The 18314-nt window shown below is 37.9% G+C and overlaps 1 protein-coding gene across 3 annotated transcripts in view; it reads right to left on the bottom strand.

Annotated features, from left to right (window-relative positions):
- Positions 1 to 18314, bottom strand: part of MFSD6 (major facilitator superfamily domain containing 6) — a 78582-nt gene that overhangs the window by 2567 nt on the left and 57701 nt on the right. For all 3 annotated transcript variants that reach the window (XM_045480535.1, XM_045480537.1, XM_045480536.1), the window contains exons 4-6: positions 4085 to 4246; positions 3079 to 3177; positions 1666 to 1946 (exon numbers count right to left, since the gene is read on the bottom strand). In XM_045480535.1, the coding sequence (XP_045336491.1) occupies positions 1666 to 1946; positions 3079 to 3177; positions 4085 to 4246 (542 nt within the window). The remainder of the gene's footprint in view (positions 1 to 1665; positions 1947 to 3078; positions 3178 to 4084; positions 4247 to 18314) is intronic.

Raw genomic sequence — 18314 nt, 5'->3', positions numbered from 1 at the left:
CTGATGTATATTTGGGGATTTAAAGTGCACACTAAAAGTCAAACAACATATGCGTGAAAAAAGAGAATGGCAACAACCACTTAGGTCATACACTATAAGAAACCAGGAGTACACGCATACCCCAGCGCATCACCCACAGCATGTCTGTAAGATGCCATGTTGCCACATTCCGTGATACATTCTGACTTACACAAATCAGGAAACATATTTTTCTAAAAACAGATTTTCCGGGGCACCTGGGTGGCTCAGTCGGTTAAGCGTCTCTTGATTTCGGCTCAGGTCGTGATCTCACGGTTCCTGGGATTGAGCCCCACTAATAGTGCAGAGCCTGCTGGGGATTCTCTCTCTGTGCCCCTCACCTGTGCGTGTGTGCTCTCTCTCTCTCAAGATAAATAAAGAACCAAAATGGATTTTTCTCTGAATTAGTATATATCATTTCAAATAACTGAGCACCAAAAAAAGTTTTATTTCTGTGATTGATTCTAAAATGTAAAGAAATCTTAATATAATGACTTCTTATTCATAAGAATAACCAAGCCATACCAGCCAGTTTTTATTGATCCTAACATGCCGGAAAAAAAAAAAAGTGTAATGATATATAAGCCTAATAGGCTTCCATAAAAATAAGGTTGAGTACCCAAAGTAATGAAAACATTGCTATTCAACCAGAAGATCTCATCCTTTCTCCTGCTTCACATCCTTTATATGCTCCTCCCACCCTGATACTCTCCATTTTGACTGGGCAGGGGATTCATGTGAGTTTATAATCTTGATAAATGAATAGGATCATGCATACACCAGGATGCATTATGATTATGGGTGAAGAAATCAGATTTGGTTTAAATTATAGAAATATTACATGTTAGTTTGCAAAGTCATGAAAAATTGAACTAACATAGTTCAAACTATTTTTTAAAAAGGAGATTATCCAAATTACTCTTTATTTTTGTCTTTCTTATGTGTCCTCGGAAGCTACTCTAATATATATAGCTGACCATGACTCATCAACTAAAAGGACATGATTAAACACAAGGAAGTAGACTCATTACTTTAGCCAGACTATTCATAGAAGTCACACTTAATCATTTCCAAAGGCAGTATATAGCTTTAGTTACAATTACCCCCAGTTTTATCAACACGATTTGACTTTACTCAGGAGAGACCACATCTCCAGGGATAAGCAAAATCATACTTTTTATTTTTCACATGAGGCCACCAGCAAAACAACACTTCCACTAAGTTGTGTATCCCATTAGACTCATACAGAATTCATTAATTCATCAGATTATTTATTGAAGTCCTATTATATATAATGTCCCCACTAGAATTTTAGAATTACAGAAATTAATAGTTAACGGTCTCCCATGGCAAGAACCATATATGCTCACTGGAACTGGTACCTGTCAACATTGAAATTTTAAAGAATATACAATTTATTGGATTTTTAAAATTTTCTTTCTTTCAAGAAATGTCTTCTCTGTGAAGCCTTCCTGTGCTCCATAAGGTGGAATTTTCCCTCTGCACAACCTTGTATACACCTCTATAATGCACTTGTCATAGAATACTAAAATTATTTGTGTGTCTTATTTTGCCCACTAGACCTACCATAAATCTTGGTGAGTGAATAATTAACACAACTGAGCCCACTTAAGGTAGGGACTTTACCTGCAAAGGCTGTATCTCAGGAGCACGGTTGTCTCTTGTTAGCTGCATCATCTCTTTAATTTGGTAGAGTGCGTAGACAAAGGTCACCCAGGGGGAGGAGCTGACGCCCCAGGCTGGCTTGTTCACGTCCTCCTGTTCTTCCTGGTGCTTGGTTTTCTTGGGAGGAAGTCTGGGCTCAATGCGTGGCATGACGTCTTCGGTCTGTTGCTGTACCAAGTCAATGGTGGCTATGGGAACAGGACTAGAGGGCACAGGAATCCTTTCTGCCAACATTGTCTTGTCTGGAGAGAAAATCACGTTTAAATCATTTTTTGGAGTTTTCGTCATATTTAAACAAACAAAATAAGCAGACAATCCCATGAGCCCATGCTAGTGTACTTGGCAACATTAATAAATTGCTATGTATCAGGGGCCTCTTGGTGCAGGTACTGAGCAACGGATGTGATGTTCATCTTGCAGGATCTCTTTATAGGGATTAATAGACATTAACTTGTATTTGTTTATGAAATATATTTTTCATTAAACTTAGATATAACTTAATCTGTGGGCATGGGTTATAATGAATGTGGCCTTAGGCCCACTTACAGGACTGAGTTTTTAAAGATAAGCATCAAAACAGGAAATGCCAGAAATAGCTGTTTCTGTTGGCCTTTTACTGAAGGCATAGACCATTTAGGATCATGAGGAAAAAAAATGTGAGAAAGACCAGTATTGGTCCTCTTTTCTGTATAGCTCGTTAGCATTAAAACCGGCCTTAGAGTTTTCTGTAATAAGCTAGTTTTTCCCTTTACAGAAGCATTTTAGGTACTTGAGGCAAACAAATGCCCCTCAAAGGATAGGATAAAGAAGATGAGCCTTGTTTTGGGACCCATGAGTTAAGCAAGAATATTTCCATTCTACTAGTGGCCTTTCTTCATTAAAAAAAAAAAAAAAAGTTGATTCAACTTGTACATTGTATTTGACATAACCTCCTTTGTATATAACAATTTTAATGAAGGCCATGCCTGGTTAAGGGAAAACTTCAAATTTAAATTTTAAGACACTTTTTTCAAATGAAGGCAAAAACATAGTAAGTAATACCACTCCCTATCCCTAGTAGTAAAATTACTACATAGCTTTATATGTGCAAAATCCCTTTAGAATACCAGAGAAATTTAAAACCAGTACTTCCTATACTACTTTGTACTATAAAACAAAACAAAAACAAGAAAACCCCCAAGCTACTTAAAATGGCCAGTATTCTTTTCAACATAGGACACAGCTTCTTTCTAACAATGGTACACATCAATTCATTTTCTCATACACCACTGAGAAAATCCAGCCAGGCAGGTCTGCTGTGTATTCTGTGACCACCTCTGGGTTTCTCCATGGCTTCAACCTTTAGACCCATTCAGAAAGAATAGACAGGTTTACCTTCTTCCTCACCGGGCACTGCCAGCCACTGGATCAGGGCAAAAAGCAGGAGGATCACCAGGCAGGCCATGCCGATTCCTCGAAAGGTTGCGGCAGCCCCTGTGAAAACAGAGCACTGCATAGAGTAATTCCAGGAAATGCAGAGAGCCCTCATCTACAGCTGTCAATGTGCTGAAGTTCAGGGCAAAGGCAGCAGAGCTTAGGACATACCAGAGAATGATGAATAGCCAGTGGCTTCACAGAGTGGAAAAACACAGGCCTGGTAGGTCCCAGGAGACCCAGATGCTGGTATTGGATTGGTCATTCATCAAATTTTAAAACTGTATTTATAAAGGATTATCTCTGAGTGCCTCTTACCATAAAACTCAGTGGTGCTCTCTTCTTTGAGCACCATTTACCTAACTATTAAACAGCCCTACTAATCTGTAGTTGGAACAGCAGAGCTCAAGTAGTGCTATAAATTCAGATACCCTGGGCCCACCTTCCATAGATGACTGATCAGTCCAGATCCCTCGAGCAGGGTAATCTTATCTCCACCCCACCCCGTGTATTTCCGATAAGGGAGACCTGACAGGGCAGACAGATTGTGTTATCAAGAGATGTAGTGACATTACCAAAGCCAGCAAATAGCTAGATTTTTCTGGAATAACAATGATGAATTTTCTTTCTTCTAGCATTAATATCAGCAAGGTTAGGGTACTTTGCTTCAATCCAAAAGCACATGCTGTCCATTCATTTGTTTGGCTCCTTTGAGGTATCTGTAGCATCTCATTAGGCTGTTTGTCACAGATGTGTGCACAGTTACAGGCTGGCTCTAATCATCTTAATGACTTAAGAACTCAGCTTTACAATTATGACTACCATGAAAGTGAGGAAGATAATATGAATACTGGAGTTTTAACTTCTGGCAACCTTCAGTAATAATTTAAGTGTTTACTGAGGTGTTGCTAAAAAAAAATCATGTTTTCAACAACGAAGGAAAGGAAAAGGAGAAAGTCATTCTTACCAAAATAATTGACTAATACGCCTCCGATCATGGCACCACAACCTCTCCCCAAACCTAGGTGAAGACCCTGCAGGATGCCCTGAGCAGACGTCCTCAGCTCAGGGGGAACTGCTGCACTGAGATAAGAAATGCACGCTGCCCAGATGGCCGCGTGTGTCACTCCTGGAGGGGAAGAAGAGTGGGATTGTCTGATCAGCATTGCCTAGGTTACTCTTTTGTGGAGAGTGAATTATTTATTTAATTACACACACACACACACACACACACACACACACACACACACACCCCTACCTAATAAAGACGTATATCTGATTTATGGTAAAATATACATAACGTAAAATTTACCATCTTTAACCACTTTTAACCATTAAAGTACATTCAAAGTGGTATGCAACCATCCATCTCCAGATTTTAACACTGCAAACTGAAGCTCTGCACCCATTGAACAATAACTGCCTCTAGGCCCTGGAGACCACTATTCTACTTTCTGTCTCTGAATCTGACTACTCTGGGTACCTCATAGAAGTGGAATCATTTATCAGTGGAATCGCTATTTGTCTTTCTGTGTCTGGCTTATCACTTAGCATAATGTCTTCAGAGTTCATCCATGTTTGTAGTAGGTGTCAGAATTCCCCTCCTTTTTAATATTCCATTGCAGGTATATAACACACTTTGTTTACTCATCTGTTGATGGACATTTCAGTTGTTTCCACCTTTTGGCTACTGTGAATACTGCTGCAATGTTTATGGGTGTTCAATATCTGTTTGAGTCCCTGCTGTCAGTTCTTTGGTGTGTTATACCTAGAAGTGGAATTACTAAGTCATACAGTAATAATATGTTCAATGCTTGGAGGAACTACCTGTTTTCTACAGTAGCTGTACCATTTTACATTCCCGTCAGAAATGCGCAAGAGTTAGCTCCGATTTCTCCACATCCTCGCTGGCACTTGTTGTTTTCCGTGTTTTTTTTTTATAATAGCATTCCTAATGGGTATGAAGTGGTATCTCATTGTGGTTTTGATCTGCATTCCCTACTGGCTAGTGAAGATAAACATTTTTTTTTTTTTTAATGTGTTTACTGGCCATTTGTATATCTTCTTTGGAGAAATGTCTATTCAAGTCTTTTGCCCATTTTTTAAAATAACTTACTAAAAATTATTTATTTATTGATTTGAGAGAGAGAGAGAGAGAGCATGAGTGGGAGAGGGCCAGAGAGAGGGAGGGAGGGAAAATTCCAAGCAGGCTCCGCACTGTTAGAGCAGAGCCTGACGCAGGCTGGAACTCACAAGCCATGAGATCATGACTTGAGCCAGAACCAAGAGTTGGATGCTTAACTGATTGAGCCACCCAGGCACCCCAGCTTTTTTTTAAATGTTTGTTTATTTACTTATGAGAGAGAGAGAGAGAGAGAGAGAGAACAAACAAGTAGGGGAGGGGCAGAGAGAGAGAGAGAGGAAAACAAAGAATCCCAAGCAGGCTCCACGAGATCATGACATGAGCCGAAATCAAGAGTTGGATACTTAACCAACTGAGCCACCCAGGCGCCCTGGCCAATTTTTGAACTAGGTTGTGTGGGGAGTTTTGTTGTTGAGTTATCGAAGTTCTTGATATATTTTGGGTTTTAATTCCTTACCGGACACATGTTTTTACCTAAAATTATTTCCATTATGATTAGCACCAAGAATAACATTCTTAGTGGGGCGCCTGGGTGGCTCAGTCGGTTAAGCGGCTGACTTCGGCTCAGGTCGTGATCTCGCGGTCCCTGAGTTCGAGCCCCGCATCGGGCTCTGTGCTGACAGCTCAGAGCCTGGAGCCTGTTTCAGATTCTGTGTCTCCCTCTCTCTGATCCTCCCCCGTTCATGCTCTGTCTCTCTCTGTCTCAAAAATAAATAAACATTAAAAAAATTTTTTTTAAAGAATAACATTCTTAGAGATACAGCTTTTTACATAATCTGAGATTATTTATTTGGCTATAGTTTTATAAATAAGGCTAATGATTCAAAGGATATAACAATTTTTATACCTTTTAATATATAGTTCCAAGTGGTTTTCTGAAAGAGCGTAGAGACCATTTACAATGCCTCAATACCAGTTTCATTATATTTTCACCATTTGTCGGAGGGAGGAAAGGATAAAGATAACAGGTGAAAAATAATTTGGGTCATTATTTTAAATGTACAGCAACTGTGCATTGTCTAAATTTAAATCTCTATTAGAACACTGCTTTAAATTTAATAAAAAATAATAAAATAAATAAATAAATACATGTAATAAAAAGATACTGTCACAACAAGTTTTACTGAGAAGGGGTTAAGAAATCATCTGATTCTGCCTAGATTAAGTAATGAGCTTGCTCCCTGAAAAATAATCCTAGTTGGAGATACTGTCATCAGAAACTCATAACCTAGGTTTTGAAAAATTAAACTAGAAGATTAATATTCACTTAATATTTAATCTGACATTAGTCCGCTTCTGACAAAAACAGAATAATGGACTGGATTTGCCCTCCTTCTGAAACAACCAAAATTGGACACAATATATGAAATATAGTTCCCAAGACACTGGATATCAACAATAATGACTGATCTCTGATTGATGGGAAACAAATGAGGAGCCCCAGCTTACTGTCTGGTTAGAGTTTAAAAGCCTCAAGGCAGGGGCGCCTGGGTGGCTCACTCAGTGAAGTGTCGGGCTTTTGGTTTTGGCTCAGGTCATGGTCTCATGGTCATGAGTTAGAGCCCCACTTTGGGCTCCACGCTGGGCATGGAGCCTGCTGAGGATTCTCTCTCTCCCTCTCTCCCTGTCTTTGTGCCCCCCCCCCTTCCCTGCAACAAATAAATAAACTTAAAAAAAAAAAAATAGCTGCAAGGCATAGAGGGGGAGCCACTGAGTTGAGATGAAGCTAACAGTCTGGAGAGACCAAAGCAGCTAGAGTTCTAGGGCAGAGTACCAGAGAGGAGAGAGCTTTACAGAAACTAGAGGGATTGGCAGGTACCTTCAAGGTACTTGAATACCCTCAAGTAATTCAGCAGAGTGCTGCAGCAAAAACATAGGTACAAACTATCCACAGCCAGGGAAGAACCATCCAAAAGCACTGCAGACAACAGTACTCAGAACCCATACAGGGCCAGGAATAGTACCTATTTCAACCACACAGGGAAGTTCATGATTGGTAGAGTATTCAGAAGGGTCTTGTGTTAGTATTATGAAAGAATTAGAATTACTGGGAACAGTGCTCTGGTCCCACCTAAGTAATCTTCAAAAACAAAGCTCAAAAGGATCATACTATTTCCAAGTAATTTATCTGTGTCCCAGAACAAAGCTCAAGAATATTTATAAGAAATACAAAAATATCTAGCACCCAAAAAAGTAAAATTCGCAATGTCTAGCATACAATTAAATTACCAGGGATGATCTGCACTTAAGTGGATTCCACTATTCAATAATGGAATAAACACTATTTTTGCTGGATATGTTAGATTATATGCCCTATAGTTAACTGAAACAATAGAAATAATTTTTATGAGGTTTATATATGTTTCAGTAATCATTTCAACCAGGTTACTTAGATGACTAGAAATAGTATGCATACTTTTAATTTCCACAGAAGTCAAATGAAATATTTGCTTTATCTGACTAAACAATTGCAGTACCTTAGATAATGCCAGCTTTCTCAGAACTAAGTAATTCCTGGATAGTCTTAATTATAAATGTTGACACAGTAGTACACAATGGAAATACTTTTAAATACTTCCCTTTATATTACTAAAGATCCTGCTAAACTCCATTTCTTCTCAGATACACGTTTTTCTTCATTAACAACACTAAGGAAAAACTCCTATATTCCAAGAAATAAAATGAATGTATTCAAAAAAAAATTTTTAATGTTTATTTTTGAGAGAGCGAGTGAGCACATGAGCAGGGAGGGGCAGAGAGTGAGGGAGACAAAGAATCCCAAATAGACCATGCCGTCAGCACAAAGCCCGATGTGGGCTCAAACTCATGAACCACAAAACCACAAGATCATGACCTGAGCTGAAACCAAGAGTTGGACACCTAACCAACTGAGCCTTCCAGGCACCCCAGATATATTCAAAATTAATTAGATTCAATGGTAAAATCCAACATAAAGGTGGAAATCATTTCTTAAAAATGAATCATCAAAGATCTGAAACCATATCAAATGACTGTAAATTAACTTTAATAGTGAAGCCAAATCTATCGTTTTGTCTGTGTCTGAGCAATCAACTGCAGGATTTACAAGTAGACAGAGATGGGCCTGTGTATTTATGTGACCAAAACAATAGCAAATATATATTTGCTGTAATTCTAGATCAACTTTAAGTCTAGCAGTAAATAGGGTTTCTTTCTTTTTCTTCAAAATTCTAAGTGTTTTCTAAAACACTGAGTCTTCTAAGATAATTAAAGCATCTTCCAGCAGGGTGACTTAAGTCAGGATTCTTAAAGGTTCTAAACTATTAGAATTTAGGGGGTGGTATTAAGTGGCAGTTGTAAAAGATTCTCTATAGTTAGATTTCTAGAGTTTCTTTACTGCTTTTGAGGACTAATAAGATAATTGGGAACCACATTCCGTAAAGCAACTCAGGGCATTAACTGAAGGAAAATATAGTAAACCATAGAGTAGAATTTTTTTTCTTTGGAACCAAATGCAAAAGAATGAAAGCCATTCTGCCTGTATGCTCCAACATTTTCCAGGGAAGATATAAAACTAAAATTGGTTTCTCTGAGATACCTTCTTTCAAAATATCATGTAAACAGAAGAATCCATACCACTTCCTAGAGAAGAAACTAGCAAAACTAAAAAATCCACAAGAGGGGACTGGGTTGGTAATAACACCTTTGTATATAAAAGACAATTATGGAGTTGTGATTCTTATTCTTAAATTAAATATGCAAACTTCTAGTAATCATATTAATTATCTGAAACTCTTGACAGTGTTTTTAACCACAGTTGTATTCTGGCCCTCTAATTTTAAAACAAGGAAAAAGCAATCTAGAAACTTAAAAACCCTCTGCCATTTTTCTTATTTGTAAGACAAAGAAAATCGTAGCAATTGTGCTACCTGAAACTTTCCTGTAAGATTTAGGAGGTAAAAGATAGAAGCCGAGAAAAGAAAATGCTTCCATCCACTTTACCTTTTATTAGAGAACTATGAAAAAAGTAGTAGATGATTATTCTCTATATGATGAAATAAATTATTCAGTGGCATGGGTAAAAGTGTTTTCACACTAGAGCTTTTATAAGTTTTTAAACCTTTTAGTATGAGATAACTAGGTTGATGGATTAGTCTAAAAAGATGTTGCCCCCTGACTGGTAATGGTAACAAAGGTACTTGAAGTGACTCTCCTTGCAATTGACTCTCCTTCCTTGGCTACTTGTCAGAAAACTACTGATATTTGTGAATGGCAATTCAAACACCCAACTCACATAAGAGGTGCTTAATATATATGTTTGAGTGGCAATTCAATACCATATGTTAATTGGCAGTGAATGACTCTCAAAGACCACACAAGTCACTCAGTCTCTCAGTCTGAGTCTTAGTCTCTCAGTCAATTCCTTACCTTTACTAGCGTCCCACATGATTACTTACAAGGCCTAACAGAAACACAGACATAGCTTCACAGGACCTACATCCAAGACCTTAACTGTTTGGGAATACACTACATTTGAATAACCAAGAACCACTGGAAATAAGTATGACTCATTAAATTTTTTTCATTAATGATACAGTAGTCTACCAGGAATTGTGCTGTGTTTTTTTTTTTTAAGTTTATTTATTTTGAGAGAGAGAGAGAGAGAGAGCAAGAGCATGCGTGGGCAGAGAAAGAGGGAAAGAGAGAATCCCAAGTAGGATCTGCACCATCAGCACAGAGCCCAGTGTGGGGCTCAAACCTACAAACCGTGAGTGAGATCATGACCTGAGCCAAAATCAAGAGTTGGACACCCAACCAACTGAGCCACCCAGGTGCTCCTGTGCTAAGTGTTTTATATAGATTATCTCATTTATTCTTCCCAGTAGTAAGTACTATTTTTATTCTCCCTTTTCTAAAAAAGGAAAGTAGGCACAGAGATTAAAGTGCCTTGTCCAAAGTCACATAGACAACAGGGTAGTAGAACAGGATTTGAATCGAAGGTATAGAAGTATAGTGCTTAAGTACTATACTATATACCCTCATAACAACTATTGTATAGTAAACATAACTATCTATTTTAAGAAGTTTTTTGATAATATCAAACACGCCCCCAAAAATCTACTAATTAAAAAAAAAATGTATAATCTTACCACCTACTTCCCCTCCTTTTCCAAAGAGCTCAGATCATTGATATTATCAAGTTTTTTTATATGTCTCAAATAACTCTTTACCTTATAATATTCAAGATTGGTATCTGATCCTGTAACATGAATTTCAAGATTATTCAGTCTTGTCCCAGAAAAATGCTCTACTGCAATAAATGTATGCAAGTATTAGCAAGAAAAAAAATCCTTTCTTCACCAGTAGACAGCTGCTCTTTGTAAAATGCTGCCTGGCTTTTACAAAGCCATTGTAATGGCGGGGAGGGGTGAGAACTGACAATCAAAATACTGGAGAACTGGGAGTTTTTCTTTTGTTTTTCTTGCTCTGCCACTGACTTATGCTCACTAAACAAAACATAAGTATCCCCAAAGCACTGGCACACTGAATCAGTTGTGACAGACCCTTTCCATTGATGGACCAAAGCATACATGTCAGTTACTTCAAGGTACTTCTCAAATGCTGGGCTTAAAAAAAAAAAAAGTTAAAAAAAGCTTCTGAAAGATCCATATAGTGAAAAGTAAGGGACTGCTCTTTCTAAAAACAACAACAACAACAAAACAAAAACCAAAAACCAAAATCTCCACTGGGCTGGCAATAAAAGGAGTCTGTATTGGTTAAGGTAATGATAGCTGTTGTAATGGATAAACCTTGGAATCTTAGTGGTTTCATACATTAGATGTTTTATTTTCTTGCTCATCTAAAGCCCAATGGGCCTGGGTCAGGAAGAGTAACAGCTGTGCTCCATGTAGTTGTTAGGGATGCGGGCTACAGAGCTTCAGCCATCTTCAACACCTGGTTACCCTGGGTACATATATCCAGCTGGCAGAGTAGGGAGTGGAGGAAGGCACATCGGAAATTTTATGGTCTGGGTTTAGAAGTGAAACACATCATTCCTGCTCACAGCCACTGAACAGAATTAGCCAAATTAGTCATACCTAACTGCAAGGGAGGCTGGGAAATAGAGTCCAACTATGTGTCCATGAAGAAAAGGATACATTTCATATCAGGTGAAAAGGATACATTTCACATCAGGTAAAAAGCAAGCCCAGTGTCTCTTCCAAAGTAAGGGCCACCAACAGCAATGGACCTTTTAAAAAGAGCACAGAACCGTACAGAGAGCAGTTGACCTATCAGCAGCTGCATGAACCATACATGTGTTGCACAAAAGACACTTTAAATAAGACATACAATATTGTTAAAGATCAGTGCTCCCATATCCACCAACATATAGCACTACAAGAATCACCTTCATGCTATTCATTCAAATAGCACTTACTGAGCACCCAGACTATGTGCCAGAACCCCTGCTCTGCTTTGAAAATCTGATAATGTACACATTAAAACACCTCTTTAACCACCATGGAGTTTATAGTCTAATGGGTGAAAAGTGCCTGGATTTATCTGAAAGAAAAAGACATCGAATTCCTTGAGGAGAATAAACATATCCAGCACCTGGCACAGGGCTTGACACACAATGGCAGCTGAGCAAAAGAATGGTGAAATGAAATGAAGCAGGCAGTGGTCACATGTTGCGGTATAAGGAAAAAGCATTTGGAGATAAAAGGTGCCCTGGGTAAGGTTGGAGAAAGATTCCAAATCCCATGTATGAGTAAAAATGAACAGAGGAGGGGCGCCTGGGTGGCCCAATTGGTTGAGCGTCCAACTTTGGGTCAGGTCATGATCTCATGGTTCGTGAGTTTGAGCCCCGCGTCAGGCTCTCTGCTGTCACTGTGGAGCCCACTTTGGATCCTCCATCTCCCTCGCTCTCTGCCCCTCCCCTGCACATGTGTCCTCTCTTTCTCTCTCTCAAAAATAAATATTTTAAAAAAGAAATGAAGCTTCTGTAAGTCTCTATAAGCTTCACTTTACAAGTTAAAAAAAAAAGACATGTGAGTTGCTTTTTTTAAAAAAAAAAAGGTCTATAACTGATAAAACAATATTTTATGGGCCCTTGTGAATTTCACATGGAGGCACCATTGCCTCAGCATACCTTTAAAAAGGTTTTAGGAGGTTACCACCAAAACTGACTGTGTTTAATGTCAAAACTTGCCAACCAGTGTATGCTTCATGCTCAGTGATTCCCCATATCAAGCCACATATGAGAACTGGTGTTATATCAAAGACAGTAAAAATTTCACTTCCCAAAGAAAGCTTTAAGAACAGTGTGCAGTGACTAATCATTTATGGCCAGGCTTTAATGCATAATTGCAATTTAACCTCTTCAAGGAGAATCTTCTGAATTATATTTCCTAGGTCCTGATTTTTATTTATTTATAATTTTTCATTTTACTTTTGTTATATTATCTAACATCTATTGAAGGTAACTGTGTGCCGTGTAATATGCCAAATACTTCACATGCATCAGTTTATTTAATACTCATATCAGTTTGTTCCATAGCACAAAAGTCTAAGGCTTAGCATCTTGCCTCAAAACACATAGTTTATAGGTGAGAGCTGGAATACAAGACAGTCTAATTCAAGCCTAAGCACTTTATAGTTTCTATATATTATTGCATATTTTGGTAAGTTGTCTTAAATAATTTATAGAATGAGGTGGGAACATAAGTAAATGATTAAAAACATAGATATGCAATGGAGACAGGATGGTATTCTAGGAAAAAAAGTTATCATATTGAAGATTCAGCTTTTAAATTTAGTTTTCAATTTTTCTTTACATATTTATAAATTTATGACATAGAACTTACTGTATTATTCAAGAACTTTAAAAATTAAAAAATACAATTACAGTACATTTTGCAGATTATAGCATCAAGTGTATCTTCCTATGTGCGTGTTTCTTTGGAGAATTCAAAAAGTGTCAGCATGGTCTTTGAATTTAAGATGTAAACAATATATTTGAACAAGAATTTAGAACAACAGTCATAAGACTACTAGCTGGGCTTGAAAAAAGCATAGAAGACACCAAAGAAGCCCTTGCTGCAGAGATCAAAGACCTAAAAAGTAGTCAAGATGAATTAAAAAATCAATAGCTGAGATGAAAATAAACTAGATACAGTGACAGCAAGGACTGAAGACAGAGGAGAGAATAGGTGAAATAGAAGATGAAACTGTGGCAAATAATGAAGCTGAAAAAAAGAGGGAAAGGAAATTACTAGATCACTAGGGGGCGAATGAGAGAACTAAGTGTTTCCATGAAACAAAGCAATATCCGTATCATAGGAGTCCCAGAAGCAGAAGAGCAAGAAAAAGGGGCTGAAGGTTTATTTGGATATAACTGAAAACTTCCCTAACCAAGCATCCAACTCCAAGAGGCACAAAGAACCCCCTTCAAAATCAATAAAAACATGTCAACACCATGACGTATCATAGTGAAATTGGCAAAATACAAAGATAAAGACAGAATTCTGAAAGCAGCCAGGGACAAAAGGTCCTTAACCTACAAGTGTAGACACATAAGGTTCGTAGCAGACCTGTCCAATGAAACTTGGCAGGCCAGAAGGGAGTGGCAGGAAATATTCAATGTGCTGAATAGGAAAAATATGAAGCCAAGAATCCTTTACCCAGCAAAGCTGTCATTCAGAATAGAAGAGATAAAGGCTTTCCCAAACAAAACCTAAAGGAGTTTATAACCACTAAACCAGCCCTGCAAGAAATTCTAAGGGGGACTCTCTGAGTGGAAACCAGCAAAGACTACAAAGGACGAGAGAACATCACCAGAAACACGAAATCTAAAGATAGCATAATGGCACTAAATTCATATCTTTCAATAATCACTCTGAATGTAAATGTACTAAATGCCCCAATCAAAAGACACAGGGTATCAGAAGGGATAAAAAAACAAGATTCATCTATATGGTGCCTAAAAGAGGCTCATTTTAGTCCTGAGGACACCTGCAGATTGAAAGTGAGGGGATGGGAAAAAAAAAAAAGTGGGATGGAGAACCATCCATCATGCCAATGGATGTCAAAAGAAAGCTGGAGTAGCCATGCTTATATCAGACAAATTAGATTTTAAAACAAAGACAGTAACAAGATATGAAGAAGGGCATTAAATCATAATTAAGGGGTCTATCCACAAGAAGATCTAACAATTGTAAATATTTATGCTCCCAACTTGAAACACCCAGATATGTCAATCACAAACATAAACTCATTAATAATAATAACATTATTGTAGGAGACTTTTAATACTCCACTTACAACAATAGACCGATTCATCTAAGCAGAAAATCCAACAAGGAAACAACAGCTCTGAATGACACACCAGACCAGATGGACTTATCAGATATATTCAGAATATTTCATCCTAAAGCAGCAGAATACACATTATTCTAAAGTGCACATAGAACATTCTCCAGAATAGATCATATATTGGGTCGCAAATCAGCCCCCAACAGATACAAAAAGACAGAGATCATACCATGCATATTTTCACATCACAATGCTACAAAACTTGAAATCAACCACAAGAAAAAATCTGAAAAGCCTTCAAATACCTGGAGGTTAAAGAACATCCTACTAAAGAATGAATGGGTTAACCAGAAAATTAAAGAAGAAATTAAAAAATACATGGAAGCAAATGAAAATGAAAACATGATAGTCCAAAGCCTTCGGGGTGCAGCAAAGGCAGTCCTAAAAGGAAAGTACATTGCAATTCAGGCCTATCTTAAGAAGCAAAAAAAGTCCCAAATACACACTCTAGCCTTACATCTAAAGGAGCCAGAAAAGGAGCAGCAAATAAAGCCCAAAGCCAGCAGAAGAAGGGAAATAATAAAGATTAGAGCAGAAATAAATAATAGAGAATCCAAAAGAGCAGAACAGACCAATGAAACTAAAAGCTGGTATTTTGAAAGAATAAACAAAATTGATAAGCCCCTAGCCAGACTTCTCAAAAAGAAAAGAGAGGGGACTCAAATGGATAAAATCATGAATAAAAGAAGAAAGATCACAACCAACACCACTGAAATACAAATTATAAGAGAATACTATGAAAAACTATATGCCAACAAATTGGACAATCTGGAAGAAATGGACAAATTCCTAGATACTCACACACTACCAAAACTCAAAAGGAAGAAATAGAAAATTTGGACAGGCCCAAAACCAGCAAAGAAATTAAATCGGTTATCAAAAATCTTCCAACATCCCTCTCTAACCTTTTTTTTCTTCTCCTCCCCCATAGACTTGCGTTAAGTTTCTCAGGATCCACAGAAGAATGAAAACATATGGTATCTGTCTTTCTCTGTATGATGGGGGGGTGGGAGGGAGGGGAGGTGGGTAATGGGTATTGAGGAGGGCACCTTTTGGGATGAGCACTGGATGTTGTATGGAAACCAATTTGACAATAAATTTCATATTTTAAAAAATGCAAAAAATAAAAAAATAAAAATAAAAATCTCCCAACAAATAAGAGTCCTGAGCCAGATGGCTTCACAGGGTAATTCTACCAGACTTTTTTTTTTTTTTAAGTTTATTTATTTTGAGAAAGAGAGAGAGAGACAGCCAGTAGAGGAGGACCAGAGAGAGAAGGGGATAGAGGATCCACAGAGGTTCTGTGCTGACAGCAGAGAGCCTGATGTGGGGTTTGAACTCATGATGAGATCATGACCTAAGCCAAAGCTGGACACTTAACCAGCTGAGCCATCCAGTTACCCCTCCACCAGACATTTAAAGAAGAGTTAACACCTATTCTCCTTAAACTATTCCAAAAAAATAGGACTGGAAGAAAAGCTTCCAAACTCATTCTATGAAGCCAGCATTACCTTGATTCCAAAATAGACAAAGACCCCACTAAAAAGGAGAATTACAGTCAATACCCCTGATGAATCTGGCTGCAAAAATTCTCAACAAGATACTAGCAAATGGAATTGAACAGTATATTAAAAGAATTATTCACCATGATCAAGTGGGATTTATTCCTGGGCTTCAGGACTGGTTTAATATTCACAAATTAGGGGCGCCTGGGTGGCTTGGTCAGTTAAGCGTCTGACTTCAGCTCAGGTCATGATGTCACGGTCCGTGAGTTCGAGCCCCGTGTCGGGCTCTGTGCTGACAGCTCAGAGCCTGGAGACTGTTTCAGATTCTGTGTCTCCCTCTCTCTCTGCCCCTCCCCTGTTCATGCTCTGTCTCTCTCTGTCTCAAAAATAAATAAACATTAAAAAAAATTTTTTTAATATTCACAAATTAATCAACATGATACATCACATTAATAAAAGAAAGGATAAGAACCATATGATCCTTTCAATAGATATAGAAAAAGCATTTGACAAAATACAGCATCCATTCTTGATAAAAATCCTCAAGAGGATAGAAGGAACATACCTCAACATCATAAAAGCCATATATGAAAGGCCCACAGCTAATATCATCCTCAATGGAGAAAACCTGAGGGCTTTCCCCCTAAGATCAGGAACATGACACAGTTGTCCACTCTCACCACTGTTCAACATAGTACTGGAAGTCCTAGCCTCAACAGTCAGACAACAAAAAGAAAGAAAAGGCATCCAAATTGGCAAGGAAGAAGTCAAACTTTACAGATGAAATGATACTCTACATGGAAAACCCAAAAAACTCCACCAAAAAACGGCTAGAGCTGATCCATGAATTCAGCAAAGTCGCAGGATATAGAATCAAGGTACAGAAATTGGTTGCATTTCTATACACCAATAATGAAGGAGCAGAAAGAGAAATCAAGGAATCAATGCTATTTACAATTGTACCAAAACCCACAAGATACCTAGGAATAAACCTAACCAAAGAGGTAAAAGATCTATATGCTGAAAACTACAGCAAGTTTATGAAAGAAACTGAAGACAACACAAAGAAATGCAGAAACATTCCATGCTCATGGATTGGAAGAACAAATATTGTTAAATGTCTATAGTACCCAAAGCAATCTATACATTCAATGTAGTCTTTATCAAAATAGCACCAGCATTCTTCACAGAGCTAGAACAAACAATCCTAAAATTTGTATGGAACCACAAAGGACCTCAAATAGCCAAAGTATTGTTGAAAAAGAAAACCAAAGCTAGAGGCATCACAATTTCAGACTTTAAACTGTATTACAGCTGTATTACAAAGCTGTAATCATTAAGACAGTATGGTACTGGCATATAAACAGACCCATAGATCAATGGAATAGAAGAGAGAACCCAGAAATGGACCCACAGATACATGGCCAACTAATCTTCGACAAAGCAGGAAAGAGTATCCAATGAAAAAAAGACAGTCTCTTCAGCTGGGAAAACTGGACGACAGCATGCAGAAGAGTGAAACCGGACGACTTTCTTACACCATACACAAAAATAAATTCAAAATGGATGAAAGACCTAAATGTGAGACAGGAAACCATCAAAATCCCACAGAAGAAAACAAGCAACAACCTCTTTGACCTAGGCCACAGCAACTTCTTACTTGACATGTCTCCGAAGGGAGGTAAGGGAAATAAAAGTAAAAATGAACTGTTGAGACCTCATCAAGATAAAAAGCTTCTGCACAGTGAAGGAAACAATCAACAAATCAACAAAACTAAAAGGTAACTGACGTAATGGGAGAAGATGTTTCCAAATGACATATCAGATAAAGGGTTAGTATCCAAAAACTATAGAGAACTTACCAAACTCAACACCCAAAAATCAAAAAATCCAATTAAAAAATGGGCAAAAGACATGAATAGACACTTTTCCAAAGAAGACATCCAGATGGCTAACAGACACATGAGAAAATGCTCAACATCACTCACTGTCAGGGAAATACAAATCAAAACCACAATGAGATACCACCTCACACCTGTCAGAATAGCTAAAATCAACAACTCATCAAACAACAGATGTTGGCAAGGATGTAGGAAAAGGGGAACCCTTTTGCACTGCTGGTAGGAATGCAAACCTGTGCAGCCACTCTGGAAAACAGTGTGGAGATTCTTAAACAATTAAAAATAGAACTACCC

This window comes from Leopardus geoffroyi, chromosome C1 (assembly GCF_018350155.1).
Source record: "Leopardus geoffroyi isolate Oge1 chromosome C1, O.geoffroyi_Oge1_pat1.0, whole genome shotgun sequence".
Classification (NCBI taxonomy): Eukaryota; Metazoa; Chordata; class Mammalia; order Carnivora; family Felidae; genus Leopardus; species Leopardus geoffroyi.
The sequence above is the reverse complement of the archived record's forward strand: the minus strand, read 5'-3'. Positions and strand labels throughout refer to the sequence as shown.